Source organism: Nyctibius grandis, chromosome 1 (assembly GCF_013368605.1).
Source record: "Nyctibius grandis isolate bNycGra1 chromosome 1, bNycGra1.pri, whole genome shotgun sequence".
Lineage (NCBI taxonomy): Eukaryota > Metazoa > Chordata > Aves > Nyctibiiformes > Nyctibiidae > Nyctibius > Nyctibius grandis.
Genome location: NC_090658.1, coordinates 96905431 through 96931128, shown reverse-complemented (window position 1 = coordinate 96931128; position 25698 = coordinate 96905431). Strand labels below are relative to the sequence as shown.

The window sequence follows — 25698 nt, the reverse complement described above, 5'->3', positions numbered from 1 at the left end:
GATTCAGTTTTAACTGAATCCAGTTCAGGCTCATTTCAGTGATACAGAGAATGTCTACATTCACATATACTACACCTACTCCCTTAAGTATCTACTTTTTAAATTTTGATATTCAACTGAACTGTTTTCAAGGAAAAAAGACTAAAAGCATGAGAAGCTGAAGTTTTCAACTTCAGAACAGGCAAAACCGCAACCCTGTCCATATGTTGCCCTGCTCACGATCTCTAGAAAAGCAAAGGCATAAATTAATTCAATCTATATCCAGAAACTTTTTTTAACTTTTTTTCCCCTCCTTTTTAACCAAGGCTACTGGAAGAGTACAAATTTCTGTAAACACAAAGTGAAATTATTCCTTTTAATACAGTGTCAGGTGGAAGATTGTACTCACCTGTAAAGCTAGACAAGAAACTTCTGAAGCAGGTAATTTTCCAGGAAAATATTAACCATCCCTTAATCCAGTCACCAGTCTTGTTCAGCACACTTTGGGTGGTGTTCTAACTTCAGGGAGATGGTCATTTTCAACAACAGATGCACATGTAAATATTGATTCCATTTATTGTGTTAACACTGAAGACACAATATAGCTTTCAGATACTCCCACTGAACAACTACTAATTTAATCTGAACTTCACACTGTTTATTGTGGAAATGCTGCAGACACAAACAGGTTTAAACACAGTTCCACCATCAGAGAACATGACACTTCAAGGAAGGTCAAAACAAAATGGCTCATAAAACTAAAAAGAAGAGGCAGATGCCATTTCCTAGAAATGAAGGAAGGTAGGCTCCACTGGAGCAGCTTTAGTACTGGGCTTTTCTTTTGGATTGGTGGCAAACGAAAAACCCAGAGCACAGTGATTTTTCTTTTTTACCTAATTGCTCCAATCCAGGGATCTTTGGCACTGGAATTTTCCTTTGCTTTGTGACTACAAAATTATTCAGCCATTTGTTCTTAACAAGGCCACTGTTTTCATAGACTTCATTTAATCCTACTGTGTGGCATTTAATCGCATGTTGTACAAAGGATGCTCTTGAGTCTCCTTCTCTGGAGACATTCAAAACCCGCCTGGACGTGTTCCTGTGTGATATGGTCTAGGCAATCCTGCCCAGGCAGGGGGATTGGACTAGATGATCTTTCGAGGTCCCTTCCAATCCCTAACATTCTGTGATTCTGTGACTGTCAAATTCTATGCTGATAGGAGACTAACAGCATCAGGTTATTGCAGTAGTTCTTTTTTACTCTACTTTTGTCTGACTACCAAACAAAACTGCTAGAGAACTGATTTTCTTCATTATTCCCTACATTGGCCTTATTTTATTGCATTTACACTGACAAGCTGACAAATATATCTACATGCTAGAGGAAAGAATTCCACTGCATTGATTTAAAGCGACAAAAAATGTTATTGTAAGGTAAGCATGTAGATATTCTGTTTCTAGTTCACTCTTGCACACTGCTTAGATTTAAACCGCAGAGTTGCACTGCTGCTTCTTTGCACATATGAATAAAAATAAGGCCTATTTAAAAAACCTGCACCACAGAGAACAGTAACACATGGCTTATTCTGTCAGTCACAACGGTACATTTTACTTCCTCATTGCTCTGTATCAGTTGTGAAGCTGTGTTCATGAAACAGGGGATGTTTATATATTGAAAACTTGTGCATAAAATAGAATAAAATCAAGTGTGCATTTCTTAGACATCAATTAAAACACTGGCAAAATAAAAGCATTATAAAAGATTGTAGAAAACTAGAGCTCTTCTAGACTTTTAAACAGCAAAAAGCCTACCAGCCTCATCATGAAAATCAAAATACTTTTTTGGGTACAATTCTTTGCATGCCATTCCTCCTTACAGTGCTACATAATCACTTTGCTTTTTCCTCTCATTTCAGAATCAACAAACATCTGCCTACACATTAATTCAGAAAATATTAATTAAAAACTGGAAACAATTGGAGCCTAGCACACCAATTTAAAATGTTGTCTCTGATCATATAATTGATAGCAAGTTCTAGCATGAAACTATTATATTTAATCCAAGAAGTTTCTTGTTAGGAAATAGCACACATATGCTGTCAAATCAATTTCAGGACAAAAGATATACAGATAAAATAGTTCAACTGAAAAGCTCTGAAGACTCCTAGGCATCAGTAGGGAAGGCACTTTTCCGGTCACATAATTCTAGCACATCGGGATTCAGCACAGCTTTGGTATTGCAACATCTCCTTCAGTTTCTATGCAAGTGATATCCACTGACTGCCCAGTCCTGAACTTCTCCACTTGCAAATAATGCAAAGAAAATTGCTCCAAATACATTAATAGAAGCAGCAATATAGAAAACAGTCTGCCATTCTCCCACAGTATTCTGTCAAACGGAGGAAAGAAAAAAAAAAAAAGAAGATGCAGTCAATTTGCAGCTCCACACAAGGAAAAGTAATTTTAAAACCAACGCTACGTGCCTTGCCTATTTAAATGTAAATGCTATTCAGCATGATTTCATAGCAATATAAAAGCATTATAAACATAAAAGATCAAATCATCAGTACAGTCAATTTCAGCTTAATAATACAGCTTATGCAGATACTCCAATCAGAATTGCATTAGACTACCTGGATCAGTTTATTGTCTGAGATGCAGAACCTTCATATCAAAATTCACATTTGCACAAAGGCTACACAAACTCACAGAGAATATTACTGTAAGAGGAAACACTACTTTACTTTCAAGACAGGTGATCCAAGAACTGAAGTGCTCTGCACTATGCAGTATGCTATTCTTAATGACTATTATGTGGAAATTCTAGAATCATAAGCTTCTTAGACTAAACAAGGTAGCTATCTTTGCTCAGATTTCAAGAGGAATCCTCTAAACTGGTATTTAAGGCCTTAAGACATGGGTAGCAAAGAACTGTGGTTTGTTTGGTTTTTTTCCTTCTTTTTCTTTTTAAATAAAGTAATATCTGTAGATGTCTTAAGGCTTTTTGTTTTTTTTTTTTTTTCAGTTCCAGATGACTACTGCAACAAACCTGTAAGTGATCTTACTACAAAAACAGAATAATACCAGAACAGTGCATTAGTATGGGGAAAACACTTAAACCAAACCCCAAAAAATCCCATTTGTTAAGATGTTTGGAAGAACTCATTTGTTTGGATTCATGTATTAATGAATATTTTCATATTATTTTTAAGGAAATCATTGAAATGATCACCAACTCCAAAAATTCAACTGTATCAATAAACTTACTCCTCCCATCCTCCTTTCTTAAAAGATTTCAGAATAATTAGTATAGTTGATTTAAAAAAAAAAAAAAAAAAAAATCAAACAACTCCTCGCTCCCTTTTTCTACTCCAAATCACCCTTTGACTAAACCATCTTGGAAGTAACATTGTTCAAGTTAGGTGTCTTGTGAAACTAACACAGCTTAAATGTCCTAATCCTGTAACGTACATACAAAGGGATGCATTATAAAAACCACACATTTGAATCTAGTTTCTCACTCATCTGACAAATGCTGACCTTACAACTCAACACCTCACGTGAGAGAATAATTTAAAAAAAAACAAGTAAGAACTTGTCTTAATTTGCTAAAATAATACCACAATTATCTCTTCTAGTTGGCATTTTAACAGAGTTTTACTGTGATAAAAACATATTCATTTTATTCCTAGAGAATATAAGGGGTGAGTCACTAAAATTTCGAAGTTCTACACAGGTCTTCGATTTTACTTTTTCCCCCGATCAGAATCAGAAGAATGAAGGCTAGGAATTAAGTCATTCACAGCAACAGAACAGTATGACTTACATGTATAACCCAGATTTCACTTAATGACTGCAGACTTGAGAAGACAGAATTTCCATTCAATGGAGATAAAAATATAACAACTGAAAAAATAGTAAGCAGCCTTACATTATGAGTGAGGTTCTTGGCAATAACTGGCCCCACCATTCCTGGGATAGTAGCAAAAGAATTTGTGATCCCAAGGAGAATTCCAGCATACCTGCAAGAGAAATTATTAATGCTGCTTATAAACTCACCCTGCTTATCAGTCATGGAAACAATTTTGCCTAACCTGATCACATAGGCCTCATCTTGATCACACAGACAAATTAAAACACAAATATTCCAGTGGGAATGGCTTACTTTTATTCTAGTAACAACTCACTGACAACTTGGTACACACATTTTTGGGGACATGGTTTAGCAGTGGACTTGGCAGTGTTAGGTTAATGGTTGGAGTCGATGATCTTAAAGGTCCTTTCAAATCTTAATGATTATATGATTCCATACATCCCTATTTTCCAGAAGCTAGTTATGGAATTTAACTTAAGTTACTCATGGTTTTGCTCAGGATCCATAATCCAGACCCACATCCCCTTTCCTAAGCCACAACCAAGCTGTCTGGAATGGATCCATTGGAGAAGTTAGAAAAGAAACACTGCATGCCTCAAGGTGGAAAGACAACAAGGAGTATGACAGAGTGCTGTCTCGCAACAGTAAGAGTTGGTTCAGGTATAATTGCTAAAAAGTGTCTGCCAAGAAGGCAACATCACCAGTACGGATGGATATCCCCACTTACACGACAGAGTGTATGTTCCAAAGACCTGAGTTCGGAACGCTGCGGCAGTTCTTCCCTTCAGCCTTCTGTGGGTCAAGGCCAATAGGAAATGGGTCTGACTTAACCAGTTCTGCTGGTTGCCATTCCTGCAGCTCCATTCTGAAGCTTCTTGTTCCATGAACGTGTTGCTCTATCACACATATGTGCATGCATATGCACCAGCAGCCAAAAAACTTGCTGGGAAAAGCTGATAACTTGCTTAATATCTGAGTCTCAGCACCTCATCTCTAGGCAATTAAAGATCTCTCCCATAGGAGTGTTGCAATACCGAGAGATCACGTTTAAAACTGTACCACAAGCGCAGACTTGTAAGAGAGACTGAAAAGAAATAAGAGCTAGACATCCCACAGCAGAGCTTGACCTTCCAACCACCAGAGCACAGGTCCCTGTGGTTCAGATTTTCAAGGTGGATTTGCTGGCTGAAGAATCATACAAAATACTAATAGTTGCAGTTTACCACAGGAGAAAGGAGTTATCTCCCAGTGATCACCTTAGGCTGTTTAGCAGAGTGAAATTATGTTCTCCTGATCTTAACATAACACAAATATAATTTCATCTCTAAAGAGAGATGCATAGCTTTGATGTTTTATTTACCAAAACAGGAGAATTCAACCATACAGCGTTGTTACAAATGGTTGTGAAACGTGTATCCAGTCCAATGACATTAGAGAAACATGTATTTTTTCCTGAGAAAGAGAATCAATTACCTAGCTTACTAGTTGATTTTTTCTTGAAAGTCAACACTACATATCAGTTTAAAGCATGGCAATGTACTTTAGACTGAGCTCCAATGCCTTAATTAAAACGACACTTATTTCTTATAAATGTAGCATGTAGTCTTCTTATCTCAGAAAATGTTTAAGAACTAATAAGCCTTCATGAAGCTGAAGGTAAAAGTGTAAAAGTTTCCCCTAGGCAGATAAGCACATATAGCAAAACTCCCTTTAAAGCCTTTAAGTAGAACCAAATGCATTTTGTGTTCAACATGTTTAAGCACTACAATACTGCTAATGCACACTTTCAACACTAAACATAGTTAAATAGTTTCCTTGGTCACCAAAGATCTTTGGCAATCAGTTCCTGGGTAAACGCCTCTGGTTATGCCCAGTGTTTCTGACATAGGTCGCATTCGTGATAATGTTCGCTGTTTTGATGCAGATAACTGCCATGCCACTCCCTCAGCACAGCGGAGGCTCCCATATAAAATGGGAAAGCAAAAGTGACATGTCTGTAGAGAAAGACTAATAGTAAACTGTTGGTCAGGTTCTTATGGCATAGTGGGGATAACCAAATACAAATCGACTTGTAGAGAAGCTAAGTAGTAAAATCAAGAGTAAAAAAACAGATTTGTGAAGTGTTTAGTGTATAATAGAGCCACGGGAATATTACGAGGGCTCATGGTAACAGCAATACTAAAAATTGTAATCATGGCAACAAATTGATGTAGATCAAAAGAGCTAGAATAGAATATATTTTCCCCACAAGAACAATTTTGCCTCCCTCCTGTCCCTGACTCCCCCCAATTCAATACACTGATGGCACAATAAATACATGTTAGAAAGCAAAAACACATAGCAAATACTGTTTTTCCTTCAGTGTCAGTACTTTCATTCACTGTTTCCATTGAATATAATCATTGTTTCTTTGGTATAATGCAAGTTTTAATAGCAACAAGGGACCCTTTGCTATTCTACTTAGCATGCTTTTAACCAATGAAAATGGGCATTTAAGTGCATTTTGAAACTGCTCTGAATCACTTCTGGTTATTCTAATATCTTTCAGTAAATTAAAAAAAAATATATCGAGCTCTGCGTATACTCTTAACAGAAGTTTCCTTCACAATTTTATGCAGGCCCTGTTTTCAGATTTCTACAATTATGTCAAGCATTTCCTTGAAGTTGTGAATGTCTGCCTTGGCCATTTCATCCATCAAAGTCCAGACAGCTGCAAAAAGTTAAGTAGGGGAAAAAAAAGGCTCCTTTTTCCTCTTGTCTTAGATGGTTTTGCATTTCTGTATTTGAAGACATTTTTTTTTCTATGACCTTTGTTACAAGGACATGCCCTTTTCCTTCTCTGTCTCCATTTGGACAGATTTAGCCTGAATTAAAGCATGCACGTGCTGAATAAAGAATCACTGATTTCAATAAAACAGCATCCACCCTGACCATGTTCCCATCCAGGAAAGCTTTCCTGCATATGCAGCCATTCGTCTCCAGAGGCAACGCCGGGCCAAAGTTCCTGAACTGTCAGCAAGGCACCTGCCTCTCCCACACTTGTAATCAGTATGCTCCCTTCAGCCTCTCCGAGAGGAAAGAAGGGCTAGAGGAACTTCTATGGTTTAAATGCAAAGGGAATAAAAGTCGGACTTTGTCGAGGGTAGAAAGAATAGAGTGGGATTTGGTCAGAGGGAACAGCAGGAGTTCATGTGGTGAATCTAATTATGCCTGCTGACTTGTATCAGCATCACGCCACATTATTTTTTTCTTGTGGCTTTTTAACACCTAAAATACTCTGTATACTGTCATATACAAATTCACCCTTGAAATAAACACATTAGAAATGCAAAGTGAAGCACATCTCAAATTAGAAAACACACACAACATCCTAGTTCTGGAAACCTCAGCTGTCACCTGCATACAGAAGTTCCTTGCGCATATGCCTCACAGAGGCACACATTGCAGTTGTACAATTTCCTTTTCCCTGTAACAGCTGTGTTGCACTCAGTGGACAGGATGAATTGTACTCACTTAATTAGCACCATTTAATATTTTGTTTCACTTCACTTGCGCAATGCATGGACCCAAGTCTTACTTTCTGCATACTATTCAGCTGTTGCAAGTAGAATTTTAATCATCCCAAACACTTTCCAGTAGAACTTTTCACAACACTAATTTATTTCCACAACACCCTTGAGAGATGGAGATGACAATGTGAAGCCTGTCCTATATACAGGAAATGAAAACATAGGCCAAGAATGTGTGTGCCTACAGGATACTTGATTTGAGATCCTCACGATTTCATTTTAAGAGTATTTAACAGCATTGTTCATATATTCAAAGCACAGCTTCACTGACTTCTGTCCACACTCTGAGTAATACCATTTTTGCAAACCAGAACTTAATAGTTTGAAGAGGCATACGAAAACAAGCAATAAATCAGCTAGGCGTCAATTAATCTCACTGGATCCAACATTAGCTTCTCAGCTGAGATGTTTAAGTTTGGACTCCAGGTGCTGCAGACATATTATGGTAGTCTGAACCAGCCTCAAGAAGTTCCCATCACTCTTGATAACCAAAGAACTCTTCAGAGTCCAGATTCCTAAAGCCAGAGGGTATGAACGTGGTCCTCACAGATGATCGCACTGGAGTCTTATCCAACTGACTTACCACATGCAAACTCTGTGACAGAGCACTGAAAACACTGAATTCCCAAAAGTAATGTTCAGCTACATGACCCTTCTTTTCTCCTGTAGTGCTCTGCCTCAGAGATTATGTGCTCTCCAACTACTACAGGTATGAGGTACAGGGTTTAGGAATGAATGCCAGTCTCCCTTTCTATACAACACTCAGTCATTCCTAGAGCAGGATCCATCCTGTGCACTGAGTGAAGAAAAGGTCCTGTGCAGGGGAGTATTACAACAATGATACAAAGACTAATTTGTGATGCACAAAGAAAAGGAGGCAAATCAAAACTGCACAGACATCCAAATTCTGCCATTAAGTAACTTACAGTAGTAATGTCTTTTCACATTAATGCTTATGTTTTGTATTTTTAATCACAGAGACATAAAATAAATAACTCCAACTCCTAGCCAATGTTCTACATTTTTAGGAAACTAACTGTTGTAGTTCTGCAAAGCTAAGCTTGAAACAGAAGTTGTATAATGGCCCCATAATACCCTAGATGCACCGCTTTAACTACATCTTCTAAATGCGTAATTCTACTTGATTTAAAACAAAGTGCATCACAGAAGCTATTCTTCTTACTTTCATGTTCAATTCATAGTACAAGCTGGCCACTGACACCTTCCCTCTTGTTTGCTACCTAATCTCATCTGTCACTATTTCATATCCATCTGTTAAGTCAAAACTTGTCCATCACTGTGGACCTGACCACCACCCTTCCAACTGCAAAAGCCTGGATACCATCTTCAATTCGGACCCAAGGTCTCCCATATAAGTTGTCCAGATCTTAAGAATTTTTTTCTAGGTAACATTTCTACAAAATGTTTTTTTCCCCTCTTCACTTATATTTAAACTCTTTTCATTTTACATATTAGTACAGAAACACTCTCTTCTTTGGTCATAACGTCATTTGACCTTGCTCACATCTAAGTGCTAGTGCAAACAGGAAAATGAATGACAAAGTACTTGACTTTTACCAGTGCAAAGAATGCTTATGTGGACTTTCAAAAGAATACACATACATCCATGCTCTTTGGGAAACTGATGGATCTGACATATTCTGAATTTATAACACCTCGGAGAAATTGCAGCCTGAAGGCTAACTTTCCATTCTTAGAAGTTAGTCATTTAAGAGTAATTGTACATATCTGATTTGTCACCTACTGATAACAGGTCACCTACTCATAACAAGATTTTGATACAAGTGTATAGAATGTTTTTGAAATACAAATAATTTGTCTGTATCACAGTGCTTAAATATGGTAATGTTCATGCTAAAGGTTGATAGCTCTGATGGAAATGTCTAAAAGAGTGAAACAATTTTATTGTGCTGTTCCAAAAACACTGTCCTATTAAGATCATGAATCAAATAGGACAAAAATCCAGTAAATATAGTTACAGGAATTCTATATAATTTACTACTGCAGGATCAAAAATGGAATTATTCCAAACTTGTTCATATCACATCCTCTGCCAAACTTGCACTTTTTGCAAATACAGTGCTTAAAACTGTAAACCTGAGTCCCTGTGTGTTTACATACCATGTCTGTACAGCACATGGTCCATAGCTAAATCTCCCAGGTACTCCAGCTATACAAAAAGAAAGTGGTTATAAATGTATCATGTGCACTAACAATAGCTTCAGCAATACTTACGAAGGTGCTATGTCCAGATGGTTGATGCTGTAGCCGGATGTACAAAATCCTCCTAGTGTTGTTGATATGGTCACGAATGCAACAGCCAGTGCATAGTTGCAGCCTATGAATCCAGCTGCTACTAAGAACACTGCAGGTCCAATCATTCCTTTAAGACAGAAATCTTCGAATCAATGGACTTTTAACATGAGAGACATTAAGAGGCTCTAAGCTGTGTATACATTTTCTATACAACTTCCACCACCACCTAGCGTACAGAATCCAGCACTGCACTACATGCATTACACTGGGCCTGTAAGGAACAGCGCGTCGACGGTTTGCAAACCTGTTGCTGCCTCAGGAAGAGGTAGCCAGGGCAGAAAAATCCCGCTCTAGCTGCAAAGAACACACTTCAACTAGATAAAGAATTAACAAAAAAAAAAATCAACAAATACTGAAAGTGACTTCACATATTAATTCTATTTATTCTTATAAAAATAATAGAAGCCACACTGACAGTGGTAGGTGAACAGCGCACTGCAAAGAAATTATCCCCATTTAACTCCAGGTTTCAGGAACAAACACTGACTTCTGCAGATCATAATAAAGTAGAGCTAGAGGGGTTCATACAAATACACATACATATATATATATATGCATATTTCTCCTGCAGTCACCTTCTAGAACAAGTTTTATTTCACGTTTACAAGATCTGAATGTCTGGTGTATCTATACTGGAGCCTGCTGTACAATTATAGAACCCAGGTTAGCTTTAGAGATGCTACATCAGGTACTGGAAACAGCTTAGCAGCCACCATGAGCTAGTGCATGCCGCTTCCTGTCTGTGGTCAACTTTGGTACCTGTTTCCCGGTACCAGAGCCCACTTATATGACCCCATCATGATCTCTGCAAACAGATCCAAGTACGTGCTTTTGTTGATGAAGTCAACCTAACAGTCCTGCTTTTCCTAACACAACAGGATGTTCCCCCCTCAGCTGTACACACTGGGGTGGTGAGGCCCTGCAGTAAACTGGATCATCAAAATGGTATAGGCTTAAAATAAAAAAAATGCTTGAGAGTTTATTGTAAGAGCTGCTTTAAAGAAAGCAATTGAATCAGCAGAATTGAGAAGGCAGCAAGGATGGGCATATATCAAGCAGGCTGCAACTTGTGTGGATCCTGTGTCTAATCTTTTTTTTTTTTTTTTTTATTTCTATTCAGTTACTTAAGTCTCAAATAAACAAAACACTGAACAACACCGGGCCGGGAATAGGCTCATGCAGAACAATATCCCGTCTCAGTTTGAGAAAGCCATTCACAAGATATCATTCTGTCAAGCAATTATCACCACTCTAGTGGTGATTCTACCTGACCATGTACTTAATGTTTACTTGTAAGAATCACAGAATCAACCAGGTTGGAAGAAACCTCAGGGATCATCGAGTCCAACCGTTGCCCTGACACCACCCTGTCAACTAGATCATGGCACTAAGTGCCATGTCCAGTCTTTTCTTAAACACATCCAGAGATGGTGACTCCACCACCTCCCTGGGCAGCCCATTCCAATGTCTAATAACCCTTTCTGAAAAGAAATTCTTCCTAATGTCCAACCTGAACCTCCCCTGGCGAAGCTTAAGGCTGTGTCCTCTTGTCCTATCGCTAGTTGCCCGGGAGAAGATGTATCTTGACCTAAACAAAGCTTTTAGCAATCTCCTATCTATCATTCTCTTATCCAATAGGCCTACTTTTTTTATGGAAAAAGACAGGATTTACTCTTGACAAATTAATGTACAAATAAAGCTGCTCCTCTCAAGCCATGCACAATCCTGCCTGATCTTACAGCAGAATGCACACTACTCTCCCAAACCCTTCCTTTTTCCCAAATTGATACTATGATAAGTTCCAAACAGAGATTATACTTGCACTTACCTATTAGGGTAAAACATTTGCGAACACGAACAGTGGACAAGTTCTGTTTTTCCCGTAAATAATCAGCAATTTGCCCAGACAGAATTATACATAACCAGCAGCCAAAATAAGGTAGGGCAGATAAAAACCCATTCTGTTAAGGAGATTAAAAAAAAAGACAGTTAAAACACTGAAATGACAATTCAGTATGCTGAAAAATCAATTGGGCTGGAGCATTAACAGAGACTGAACCAGAAGTGTCAAAACCATCCATCCACATAACTATTGTTGGCATTACCGTAAGAGAGAAACCTATGGCTAGAAAAAGCAAAGCATTTTAAAGTTCCCAATATGTAAAATCTCTATTGCATGATTAATCCATAACTACCAATGCAGCCAGATGAAAAACTCAAAGGTTTAAATCAGCAACTGGGTTCAGGAAAAAGAAAACTATACATGAGGGTATCTGGTGGACATTTACCTGATCATGCAAGTTTCCAGAAACAACAATTTCAAGTATGACAGGCTATCGAGTGAGTTACTAACGTAAGTGGAAGCTGTAAATATTATTAAAAGTTTTGAAAGCTATATGGAATCTCAGGGTTTTGTACTACTATAACATTTCAACATTACATTATCCCATATCTATCTGATGAAACACCTGATGTTGGCTGTAATCAGAGACAAAATACAGAACTAGGACTTTTCATCAGATCCAGGCTGGGCATCCTTTGATCCCAAAGCAAAGGTATTATTCAGGACCTGACATTACTTACACTAAAGTCACCTGTTAACTCCCATTACGTTAAACAAGAGCTGTTTAGAGACTTCTGCCTGATTCTGCATGTTTTTCTGATGAGGGGAAACAAAAGGTACTACTAAGCTGCATAAGTTTACAGCCTTTCCATACAGTTATGGATAATTACTGATAACAGAGCTATAATTTGACCTAATCTGTGATTAAAAAGAGGTATTTGGATAGCTACTGGATAGAAATACTCTAATGTTTATACACTATTATAAAATGTGCATTTGTCAAAGAAGCAGCAAAAGCTTCCCTAGGAAATTTAATTTGAACTGAGACCAGGAACACATCCCCACCTGAAATCCACTCTACCAGTGCTCAAACATGCTGCCTATTGTGTTTCAATGCTCAGCTTTCAAAAGCAGTAAGTAAAATTTTGAAAAATAGAAGACAGTCTCAGTAATAAAAAAACAACTTCTTTTGAAGCCCTGTTCAAAGACACAGCATTAATTTTAACCAATCCCTTTATTATAGGATGAAAACTGGTGGACTGTACAGTAGCAACTGTATAATATTTTAAACAGTAATGCAATTTCCATCTATATGTATGGCAAGAAAGTTAGTCCAACACTACTATGCAAGCATTTTCTTAATGTTCACAACAGTCAGTACTCTAAGTCACTGCAAAAAGAAGAAACATAACCCAGAGACATAGGAAACCACTTCACAGCAGAATCTGTTAGCATTTAACGCAACAGTGTTTTACAGAACACATGTAAAAAGGTAGCAAATTACTTTCATAGATGTTTATGCAGGTATACCCTCAAGAGGCATAATAAGGAACCCAACCAGCAACTTCAGCTAGGTTTTTTCCAGCCATTTTGCAGCTTGCCCTACTGCAACCTTCTCTTCTAATGCTGAAATTCCCCATCTTTTCCTCCCAAGGTTGCTGGCATCACCTCTTTCTTGCATGGTGTGCATCTTCAGTTTGCTCTAAACAAATCTCACGTGTTAAACCAGGAACAGACTATGCTAAACTTCTTGAAATTTCTGAGCACCTTTTTACTTGAGCTGTACTGGCTTCTCCAAGTAAACTATGCTATCAACTAAACTTTCTCATTAAAGAAAGACCAGTATAGTCAAGTAATTGCTATAAATAAGAATGTCCCACCTCCCCACTCCCATCATTTTTCCATGATAGATAATTTCATATTTAAAAATTTCCTCAAAAAGCACTATTTCTGGACCTTGAGTCCATGGTTTTATATCATCCTATTTACCTTACTAAAAAAAGGTATTTTACCTCTGCTGCTCATTGAGGAAAGAAAGCGATAATTCGGAAAGGGATCCAATCAGACTGAATCTCTCCCCTCCCCCCCCTTAAAATACTTTCAAAAAAGCCACTTGTCCAATGATTTCCTTAGTTTTATTTTTCTTTTTTAACTGGAAGTGTTCTCCTTTATGAGTGAGCAAAGAAGTAGTAGATAGTATTTCAGAAGCCATAAAACAAGCTATAAAATCTGAAGCAATCATACAAACCATATAACAGAGAAAAATATTTTTATAGCTATTGTTTTAAATCAGAGCAGTTAAAAATTGGTAATATGCGTCTTCAACCAGAAAAATGAACTCAAAAGCTAGCATTAAGCTAAATGTCATATAAATCCTGAAAAAAGTGGAAATTACAAGGCAGGCAACATTTTTGATGCATCTGCTTAATTGTGGGGATTTATTTTACCATTTCCCAGTGATACATTTACATTCCAAGGTTCTTAAACAGGTTCCTCTATTCTAAACAGCAAGGAAGATGTCTGTTATTTCATTTCTTTAATTCGGAAGAAAGTGACTATATTTTTATTTATCTCACCTCCTGTGCATCAAACCGCAGGATCTCCTTCATGTATGTGGGCAAGAGCGTAAGAAGTGTATAGAAAGTCCAATTATAAGAAAAGTGTGCCACAACGATAGCCCAGAGTGGAAGGGACTCCAGTATAGGTCTCCAGGGAACAGATTTCTGTGTAGAAAGCTAGCAAGTAGGAGGAAGAGAAAGAGTCATCAGGATACCAACATGAACATTTACTAAATACAGTGTTTTGATCCTACCCAAATCTATGCTGATTACCCATTCTGAAGGGCACAAAATGAGTCTCAGCCGATAGATGCAAGTCATCAGCAATGAACAAATTATTGTGTTCAGTTCTCACTGAAGGTATACTAATGTATGTTACTGCCCTGTTTACTATTGCAAAGTAAACCAAATACTATTATGTTTTGTAATAAGAATTTCAAAAAGTATGCCTTCCTTTGTTGAGATTTGTTGCCTCCTGCTTTTACTATAAATGATTAAATATTTAAAGTCACCCCTCACGTATTTTTTTAGCTGAATCTTTCCTACTCAATCCTAGATACTAACTTTGGTGTCTCAGCCAGCTTCACAGGTTGTAAATACATATCTCCAGTCACAGGAATAAACTCTTATGCACACTTTAGGAACTGGCTCATGAGCATTTTCAAAATGTTTTCTCTGCAAACAGTAATCTCTTACTCTAGAAGAGACATTGAAAAAAAGTTGTAAAACGTTGTACTGCAAAGTTTAAAGACATTATACAGGTCTGGATCTAGTTTAAAGAAGTGACAGACTTGAGCTTTTTATTTAAAAAGCACTGCAATGTCATCTGTGACAAAAGGCATTATTATAAATGCTTTGTCTGATTACTGATGTTGCTCACTTCTACAACCGCACTGTATTTTTAATTTTTTGTTTGACAAATTCTGCCTCTATCTCAGATTAAGGATGTTATTCTAGACATCAACAGAGCATGAAGCTCATGTCAATATTTGTGGTTTATGTTCTTACTTAAGTAAGTATGACTATACCAAAGTGCTGTACCTGATCTTTTAGAGAAGAGAGTATATATTCTCTTTCAGCATGTGAAATGCTCCTGTGAGTTTCTGGTGTATCACTAACCAACCACATCCAGAAGAAGAACCATAATACGCCAAGTGCACCTATTGTTGGGAAAAGAGATAGAAATAAAAACATAAGCAATTATATCAAGTGAATAACACTCTCAGATGATTTAAAGTTTTTTTCCAAATACTCCAATATAATTTTATGAACATTATTTTTCTATCTACTTACAAACAGTAGTTCCCCAAAGTGGCTTAACAATGCACATTTAGAGGTAATAAAGAGGACTATGCAGGAAAGTGGCTTTTTGTGTTTTTTTTTTTCTTCCTCTTGGAAGTGCCTCATACAGCAAGAAAGTTGCATACACATACATATTGTATTTTTATCAGTCACATGGAACAGCCACAAAGAATATGGCTCACACAGAGGAAATAAAAATTGACGTTAAGTTTAATCACAAAAAATACTTTGTGCACATTATCACTATATACAGCTTAACTGATGTACCAATCTTCCTTTTCTGTTTTAAGGCAAACCCCAGAACTGTCATTTGAAAAAGGTAACTTTTCAATAGTCAGTCCAAATCAACCATACTTTTATATAACTATAACACTGTAACTTGTTTCATTTTCTCCAATTCTTTGTTTTGAACCCTTTTATTTATACAAAGATTGGAGGTGGTTTTGTTGAGGAAAGTGTAACCCTTGTCTTTTATTCTGATTCTCCCTACCCCATGCAGAATACGAAATGGCTCAGACATGTAAATAGACCTATAAAAAGCATCAGTTAGATCTATGACTTGCTGTTAGAAAATATTTTCTGTGTTTGAGCTTCTTCTAGAACACAATTCACAGTAAATATGCTATGCCTTGCATTCTGGGCATTCCTTCAGGGTTCCTGTGACTGCTAGAGAGATTTTCCACACAGTTCTCATTTAAAGCATCCGTAAGTTTTCACGTGCTCTTTCATTCAGAGTAGAAGTTTGTTCCTGGGATTAAAGTTATTAACTCGATTTCACACTTCAAATAAGAAATTTCAGCCTGTTGTTTCCAAGTGGCGGGAGAGTTAAGAGCATTTGACTTGTACCAGCTTTTGTCCAACTCAGAGACAGTTTTGTTCATTGGAAGCGAGGCTTACATAGCCACACACAGGAATCTACTTAGCTTTAAATAACTCTAATTTCCCAGGAGGAATAAAATAGCAACCCTACACGTCAAACGTGTTTTTAAAACTTAGAATAAGTTTTATAATATATCATGCTTTTCAAAAAGAACATTGATAGTACTTTTAATAATTAAAAAAAAACACTTACCAAATATGTAAAACACGTAAACCCAGTTCATATAGTAGCAAATTAAACCAGATAGTGGCAGAGAGACAACAGTTCCCAGCTGTGCACCTACCAGAAGAAAGCAAAACAAAGTGGAAAAACAATAATTAGACCCCTTAAACTATTTTATTTTTCTGAAATAAATCATGCAGAAAAGATCTGTCACCACCACTAGAGGGCTGCCATTTCACCTTAAAGAAACACAGACACTGTAAGCTGCTCTGGCAGCTCCAAGTAAACGGAGTCACAAAACCTTAAGCATCCAAAATTACAAGCAAAAAAAGCAACAGAAAACAGGTATTCTTGGCACATTCATCTCCAATAAAGTGATGGCTCTAGTACATCCAAAACAATGCGAATTAATCAACCAGCGTTGCTGCAACACAAGAGAGAGCTGACCACAGTACAATTAAGGACTTGGCGGGGGGGGTAATATTCTGACTTGATACAATCAATTCGCATTTCTTATAACTCCTACTAGCTCCACAGAAACAGGAATGCTGGAAACAAGAGCCAGAAGGCATCCATATAATGAGCAGGTTCAGATCTCATGGTCCCTGAATGTGACAGGGTGTAGGATCAGGCAAGGAAGAAGGGAAAGCTGAGCAGATTCCAATTCAGATACAAGCCAAAAGCAGGAAAGAACCATTCCTGAGTTTATAATTCAATATACATTTTGCAAAGGATGGCAGGTTCCACCCCCCCGTCCCAAATCCAAACCAGAGACCCAACCCATAATATTTACATACTTAGGAACTCTGCTGGTGCTAAATAGTAGACCTTGTCTCCCAATGTTAGTTATATGATCACTTCTGCAAACCTAATTTCAACTCAGAAAATATTCTGTTGATACGCTGGCTGCCTAGATTCCATCTTCATGGAAACAGGAACTTTAATTTGAGGCAGAAAGCTTCAACCACAACAACAAGACCACCTACTTCATGCAAAATATAAATCAAAATAACACCTACATATAACCTCAATCATATGTTCTCTTAGAAAATCAACATGATCATGATTAAATAAACCACAGACCACACGACGGCCAACTATGAAAATGTGGGGAAAAGGAAACATGCTGCTACGTTTACACAAGATGCCTTATCCATCCATGACTGCTAACAATTTGCAGTTCAAGGCCACAGCCTCTTCTCACTAGTACGCTAGCATAGTTTTACAAAATACAAAAGGACAGTTTAAAAGCTCCCAGCTGTTAAACGCAGATGTCAATCCCAGCTCTGTGCTCTCTGCTTAACTTGTGCGCTGGCTCTCACGTGAAGACTTCTTTTAAAGCAGATTTAATTCACTAATATGGCAGAAAACAGATATAAAAGAAGATAAAAAGCTTTCTGCTGCATTAGGTGGGTTAAAGTGGCTCACGGAAGGACCTGATGAGTGCCTGAAATAGCACAAAGGAAGGAATGAGACACTTGGTGTTGGCACAATTGAGCCACTAGACTGGCTTAGCTGCTTGACAAACTGTAGCTGCAGTTTACATGGTATAGCCCTGTCTTCTTGATAAAGCCCAGGCTGAATGAGAAAGCTGTAACAGAATTAATACTAACATGAGTGAGTTAAACCATTACTTCATTAAGTGAATGCAAAATTTGTCATCCTCAAAGAACTATCATCAATTTTGGCTAGTAAATTTAGAAAGCTATGTTTTTCACCTGCCCCACAAATACTGCATCAAGCAATGTGACTAACTAATAAATCCCTAAAACAGACGAAGGCTCAGCGGAGATGCATCCACGAAGCTCAGGGAATAACACAGGGTGTGACTGACCACAGCTGTTGCAAAGAAAGCTGACTTTACCTCAACACAAAGGGGACCACAGGGTGGTCTTTAGATAAAGAGCTATGTCAGTTGAGTGGATCAGCTGGTGGTGTAAATGTCCATTAAAAGTGTGACTGTCTCCCTGAGCTAGCCAGACTGGTATGAGGGGAGTGAATATCTGGCTCAGCCCAACACAAACTATAAAAACTAAACAACTAACAACAGAATTTCTAAGAGAACAACAGACTTGAGCTGCCTTCAACCCATGTATTCCTTCGCGGCAACTGGGGATTCCTAGCATCATGATGGTGAGCATATTAGAGACCAGTAATGCAAATGTGTATTGCAATTGCTATATTTTGCTAAGTGTTAACTTACATTTGTACTGTGCTTTCAGGATATTTTGTATCACTCTGCTAAATCAAAAATCCTGTGTAACATCAAATATCTTCAGATAAGTAAATCTGATATCAAACACTACACCTGTCACACGTAGAACATCTAAAAGAATCTCATCAGGCAGTATTGGACTTTGACAAGGGGCTCTTGCAGCAATAGATGGGACCTTGGACATTGTCTTCCTTTAGTTCCTCCAAAAAAACTTTAAACAAAACCCAAAAAAACAAACCACACCCCCCTATCCTGTGATTCTGTCCCAGATTTTTTGTTCCTAATACTAAGTCTCCTTTATTTACAGCATCTTCTATTAATCAGCTTCACAGTAACCCTTTGCACCACTTTATACCAAAGTTAGTCTGAACTTTATACTTAGTTGCAGATCAATACCTTCTCTCAGGGTTATAAGAGACATGAAAAAATTAAGATAATGAATGCAAAGCAAGATTTAATTCAATGCTACGCTTTCCAGATTAAATACTGATTAAAATTTATAACATAAATCCCTTTGGTTTAAGTCAATCCTCCCTGTTACTGCCGTAAAAATGTATAATCCTGTTATCAGCGTGGGAATTTCTCACCTGCATATGAAATACTAAGAAGCTTGCTGCGTTCCAGTGGAGGAGCCCAAGAAGACCACATTGAATGCATAGCTGGGAAGGTAACACCCTAGAAAACAACATTTCATTCTGTTGAAATGCAACAGTTTTAGAACTCCCTTCAACTTTGCATGTTTCAAAGCATATTTCATTCAAAAGTAGCAGTACAATCTGTTAGTTTCTTGTTTAGCAGGAAACCCCTTTAAAAAAGTGTGCAAGGCATGAGAGTAAGTAGGCAGAATTAATTTCTCCCCCTTTTGATTCTGTATATACTGGAAAAGCTGCAAGAATACAAACAATACTGTTCTGAGCTCCTGGTTTCTGACAAATGAGAAGGGATAATTCTAGTTTTGTCTCAAGTGTCCTTACAGATAAAACCTTTTTCTTATTCTAAAAGCTTCGGCTAAAATACAGGGCAAACTTTTTAATTACTTAAAAAAATTAAAACTAAGCTACTCAAAACGAAATTTATTAATAAATTGTTCAGATACATTTTCAAGTTACATAGAGAAAAAGGATTACCTCTCCCAGTCCTTCCAAGGCTCTGACAGCTATGAGGTAGCCAACTCCCAAATTTGCAGCTAAGGGAGTAAGCAAGGTGAATAACGAGGTACCAAAGATGCCAAACCCCAGTAACAGCTTCCCTCCCATTTTGCTTGCAAGATATCCTCCTGGAATCTGAGTAATGATATAGCCATAGAAAAAAGAACCAAGGATCCATCCCTGAGTATCAGCATCCCAAGAATACTTTTCCCCCTAAAAAGAAAAAAAAAAAAAAAAACAACACAAAATGCAGTAAGTTCAAAATAGCAGTTTCTCTGACCATATTTTATATAACTTTGACCCATCATTTAGTCCTTTACACTTAAATTACAACTCCTTCATGGCCTCCTCACTAGGGTCTCTGTTCTCTACACACATCTATACTGCAATCAAAGTTGTGTTGAAAGCTAATTCAGGTAGTTTACAGTCTGTCCAGACATATCTAGCCCAAGTATGAAAATCATCACAACATGAAATGTAAGCGCTCGGGCAGTGGTCCCTTTTTGAGTTCTAAGTAACTTGGGTTAGGTGACACAGGTACAGATGACATAGTCTGCATGAGTGTGAATACCACTTCTGTATCACACTGTGGACACTCTGTTATGTTCTAGAAAATGGCTTTTCCTGCAGAAAATTTATGGATAAAAAAGCAAACAAAGAGATGCAGATGCTTAAATTTAATGTAAAGAAAGAGAGCAGCCAAGGACAGGACTCACAAGGGTGGGTGGAAGAATGGGATAAGCACAGGAGAGGGAAGATGAGTTAAGTGGACAAAGTAATAAAAGCAAAGATGATCGAGATAAAGAGCCTGAAGCTATAAAGGAAGTCAGCAAGAAATCATTGCCGAAGAGTGATTTTGAAGTTTGGGATCACTTCCAAAAGCTCAATTTATAAGCATCTACATAAGCAGCATACAGTTCACAGAAGTGATGAGACAGAATCTGCTTCCCATAAAGTTCGCAGTTATAATTTGCTCGTGATAAATAATAAATGACCTCTAAACAAGCAAACAAAACGAAGGCAGGAAGACAGCAAGAGTGCTTGGTAATAAACCTCAGTTATAAGGTGAGATCTATGGAAGTCCAAATTCACAAAGCTGTGGTTTGTTTTGTTTTGTTTTGTTTTGTTTTAAAAAGCATGTTTTCATATCCTACAGTTCTGTTCAGTTAAGAAATGTGATTTTAAGGATTACTGGAAGGGAAGTCAGAGAAAAAGGATATAAAGGCAAGAATCACAATCTGGAAAAGAGATAAAAGAAGTGAGGAGAAAAATATTACATGTTAATTTGTCATGAAATTTCATGCCATTGAGACTGTATGAAGAGCAAGCAAATATGGACAGTGATATGAGCTCTGACGCAGATGTAACAGTTGATCACTGGCATATAAAACAGTGAGTCATAACAGATCTACAAGGTCAGAGTAGCCAATTTGTAACGAACAGCACAGGAAGGATGTACGTAAAAAAATCTGACCTTGAGCACAGCACTTCTAAATTAGCTAGTCATTTAAGGCTATTATTTTTCAGAACAGCTTTAAAAGAACTACTGAAAAGGCCATCCAGGAAAGAGCAGTGTGTTCTCTTGCCACCTAAGCATGAGTCATCAACCACAGACTTCAATTAAAAAGACTTTTACATGCCACATTACAGGAAAATACGTTTGAGACCTCACCGTTGTGTTGCGAGGAACATTTATGGTGGAGGAATGCTCTGGACACACATTGGAAGTCGTATTCTTTGCTAAGCTTGTGTTAGGTTCTACCATATCCACCAGAGCAACGCTTAGGTTCACACGTAACGCGTACAGGAGGAAGAACCCAAAAAAGGCCAGTAGTGCTAGATTGTAGCGAGCTGAGCAGCATGCAGGGACTGAAATGAGAGTAAATGAAAAATTTTTGTTTTAACAGAACCTAACAAAATAAGAACAACTGATAAGCAATTTTTACTAATAATCTCAGCAATTTATGGGTAAAGAAAAAAATAGGCAAGAAAACAAGCTAATTGTTCTAGTCTTAAGGGGTGTATTCAACAGGGGTAGTGGCTGAGGATGGAGGGGGGGGGAAAGTCCACTTTTCTACTGATGTGTAAAACAAATGTAATTCTGGTAGCTACCTGCACAAGTGTAGGGGCTGCAGTGGAAGTGTGGTGCGTGGCCTGCGGAAATGGATTTAGAAACGGTTTCAAGAGTCCTCCAAAATAGTAATATTTATTCAAAGTACAAGTTCACACTAAAAAAAACCCAAGATTAGCAGGAAGCCTGTCAGATATGTGAAAACGGTTCAAGAAAAAGAGACTCTTAAAGTAGTGTTAAAGAACAGTTATCGAGATTCCAGGCTGTTTTCAAGGACAAGTTTTCCTTCTAGAAGTTTGCTTATACAGGAATATGCATTTGCTGACAGATGCCAAATGGAGAAAACTGGCAGAAAGGGGAACGGCAAACACCGTGGTGGCACTGTGAAACAGCAACAGTTCCGCAGTTGCCCAGTACACCCCTCTTCTGCAGTCACCATACAATAATGAAGTTGACAAAGGAAAATGAGTCTTAGATTCAGCACAAAATCTGTCCTGTGGCATTAAGTCAACTCTGTCAGATGTTTAAACCCAGATATCAGACTTTGCCCTGTAACACAGGTATTGATTCCCTTCTACAGTATTACACAGCAGCATTTGGCAGAGATCATTCATCAGTACCAGGAGATTCAGATCAGAGTTGAGCTGTAACTTGGCCAGCACATCACCAGTGGCAATAAATTTTGTACCTATACAAAATACAGTTTACAGCTCTGCAGACACTGCTTATGAACTGGGAATGCCTGAACCTACTGAGCAGAAATGTCAAATTGTTGAGAAACTACTTGAAGGATCCGCTGAATGTACAAATAGTTAGAGGGTGGAGTTTCCCCCCTTGTGAAGAAACTACGGTGCTAACAGAAAATTTTATAACCTGGATGCCTGAAACTCTGAGAGGGTTGGGGATCAGCACCTGCAGATATTACATCAGTCTACAGTGATGTCATCTTTCTCTGACTATTCAGAATTCAAATGATGAATAGAACAAACATATCTATGAACAACATGGCTGACTGGAGCTTCATCTGCTGCTGCAGTATGTCTCTTGACTGGATTCTCTGATCTGCAGTAAGAAGCAAAAAGCATGCCCTGTGGACAAGCTATCTAAAGACCTTCCCTTTCCCAGTAGCTTCCTTGAAACCAGGAATGAGCCTATGCGATTTTCTCTTTTTCAGTGGGGGCACCAACAAAGCCTTTCTGGAAGACGGGATTTTTCATGAAAGCAGTAGAACTTTCTCATATTTGAAGTTTCTTAACCCTGACCAACTTTATGTGAAGTTCATTATGGCTGCACAAGTTGTTAAAATGACACAGATGTATTTGCTATGTTCATTTAGTAAACGAGTAATACGTGAGGTTACTGTACAAACAGGCAAAACGCCTGCCTTCCAGACCTGCAGTAATTGCAAGTCGTGCCTCAGCAGCATTTCAAAAAGACATATCTGATTTTTAAATGACACGAAAGAGAGCAGCCAAGATTTTATTGCTTCCTTTTAAAAACAACAGGCACCAAGAGCAGGAAGTGCTTACTGCACAAAAACTAGTCAAGCAGCTTTGTTGTGCTTTATTGTTGTTTAAAAAGCGATTTGCCTTAAGTAGAAATTGTATAGTCATACAATTTATAACAATAATTACAAGTAAAGCTATTAAACCTTTCCACTGCCTGTATTTGCTGGGGTTAGACAATAAAAACAGAAGGTTGAATATCACACTGATGATGTAACCCTTCCTTGGAAATGCAGATTAACTGGAACATCCATTACTCTTCCTCTGGAAACCTCTTACTGGTATACACCTTGTCTGGAGAGCAAGCTCCACAAAACAAATGTGCAAGCACTTAAGATCACTAATGTCAGATTTTTTTCGACTGTAAATAGTTTATCATAAAAATCTAATAAACATGTAGATCTGCAAGTCTGAACAAATGGCTGCTAAATTATGGCTTCCCTGTCTTTCCACTAAGTGCATCTGCAATATCTGAGAATATTAGATCAGGTTAACAGAACAGAAGAATCGAGAAGGTTCCAGATGCGTTTCAGTCACCCACCTCTTCAGGAGATTGCTGTAAACAAAGAGACGCAAACATTCACCCCCCTGTAGTTTAAGGCAGCTCACCATGATGTTCAAAGTCTTACCTTGATTGGTAGTCTTGGGTCCTACATCTATAGTTAATTCTGATTTCAGGGGCATTATAACACCGTAGCTATAAGTGAACAAGACTGTTAAATTGCAGTTAAAAAAATAGATCTGTGCTGCAAGTTGCACGGCAGTTAAAGGAAGTTGCCTTTCGGCTGTATTTTTCCTTGTGGGTGAGGCGAACCACCTCAACTAGAGCATGATGCATTGTGCAAACTTACAAATGTATTGCTTTAATAACCAACTTGAACTCAAATTGCTCTCTTTCCGGCACTTTTAAGTCATTTTGTTAGCAGCCCCTCTTTCTGCAGCTATACATTTCCCAGGTAGGTTAGAGTATTTTTGCATGGCATACTGAAGAAATTTAAAATCTTACTTCACTCTTTACAGTTCGTACATTTGGGGAAACAAAACAGCACAGACAGCCCCCTAAACACATTAGCTCTGTTGTTAAGCCCTGACCCCATAATGATCCTCCTCTCCTATAATTATCTTCGTGCCTTCTTCCACATTCCTTCCTCTCCCTACTTCCATAAGAAGCAATTAGTCTTACTCAAATTCTGTCTTAAGATGAAATTCTTCCATAATCTCGGATGACTCCAGCACTCATTAATGGTTAGGCCGGCATTTAAGCTGGAACTTGACTTCACTGAAAAGACACCAAGCCAAGGGCAGGTGTTTACACGTGAATTAAGCAACGGGGCTGCATGCCTGTTCCCCGCCACCAGTGCCGAGGCCAAAGCCCAGACCCCCGTCAGGACGCAGGGCCGCGTTTAACCTCACGCTATCCCACACCGCCGCGTCCTCAACACCAAACGCGTCTGAGGGCGCGGGGCGGGAGGGGAAGCCCCCGAGGCCGCGGAGACGGGCGCCGCCGCGAGACCCGGGGCGGCCGTTACTGTGACAGGGGGCTGCGCTCGGCCCGGGCCCCGCGGCTCCACGGCCCGGCAGCTCCACGGCCCCGCGGCTCCATGGCAACGCGACGCCGCGACAGACGGGGCGCGGCACCGCCGGGGAGGCACCGCCACCCGGCCCGCCCCGCCACGGCGCCGCCAAGCTCCGCAGCCCCAGGCCGGCAGGTCCGCAGCGAGGCGGGAGCCCAATTCGGCACGGCCCGCCGGGGCAGCTGCCTCCGGTGTCACCTCCCGCTCCTCTCACCCGTGCCGGGCTGGGGCTCCTTCAGCAGCGGGGTGCGGTCCTCTCCCTCCTCGGTCTCCATCTCGCTGCCACCCGGACCACGCAGCGCGCGCAGGGCCAGGCCGCCACCGCTGAGAGGACGGGAGCGCGGCTCCCCGCGCCGCAGCCCGCCCGCTCCGCTCTGCCCCGCCGGCGCCGGGCAGCGGCAGCTGCGGCCCCTGGCGGTCATGTGACGGGAGCTTGCGGGCGGGAGCGGCCTCAGCCGCAGCGCGGCGCCGCTCCCGGCCTGCCCTCGGCGGCCATCTTTGGTGAGGGCAGGAGCCGCGACCGCCCGCCCATCTGCAGCGCGAAGGCGGCCGCTCCCTCGCTCCCGCCCGCGGGACGGAGAGGGCTGACTGACGGCACTGACGGACACACGGACAGACGGCCGGGTCGCGGGCGCCGCTGTGCGGCCTGTCTCCACTGTTTTGGAAACAGTTCCTCACATT

At 39.3% G+C, this 25698-nt stretch overlaps 1 protein-coding gene across 1 annotated transcript; it reads right to left on the bottom strand.

Annotated features, from left to right (window-relative positions):
• Nucleotides 1-615: 615 nt before the first annotated feature.
• On the bottom strand, nt 616-25377 carry SLC17A5 (solute carrier family 17 member 5). The gene is made up of 11 exons (XM_068404372.1): nt 25232-25377; nt 21540-21736; nt 19847-20080; nt 19307-19394; nt 16535-16621; nt 15202-15320; nt 14179-14337; nt 11588-11720; nt 9679-9826; nt 3911-4001; nt 616-2368 (listed from the first exon to the last, which is right to left on the bottom strand). The coding sequence occupies exons 1-11, from the start codon at nt 25290-25292 to the stop codon at nt 2231-2233; spliced, it is 1455 nt and encodes a 484-aa protein (XP_068260473.1). The 5' UTR covers nt 25293-25377; the 3' UTR covers nt 616-2230.
• Between the last annotated feature and the right edge of the window lie 321 nt (nt 25378-25698).

Excerpts from the sequence above, each read along its gene's own strand:
- SLC17A5 (XM_068404372.1), bottom strand. The coding sequence starts at position 25,292 with ATGGAGACCGAGGAGGGAGAGGACCGCACCCCGCTGCTGAAGGAGCCC. Across the intron at positions 14,338-15,201 it reads TCTCTTCTCTAAAAGATCAG|CTTTCTACACAGAAATCTGT; the intron begins GTACAGCACTTT and ends CCTACTTGCTAG. Across the intron at positions 9,827-11,587 it reads CAAATGTTTTACCCTAATAG|GAATGATTGGACCTGCAGTG; the intron begins GTAAGTGCAAGT and ends TCTGTCTTAAAG.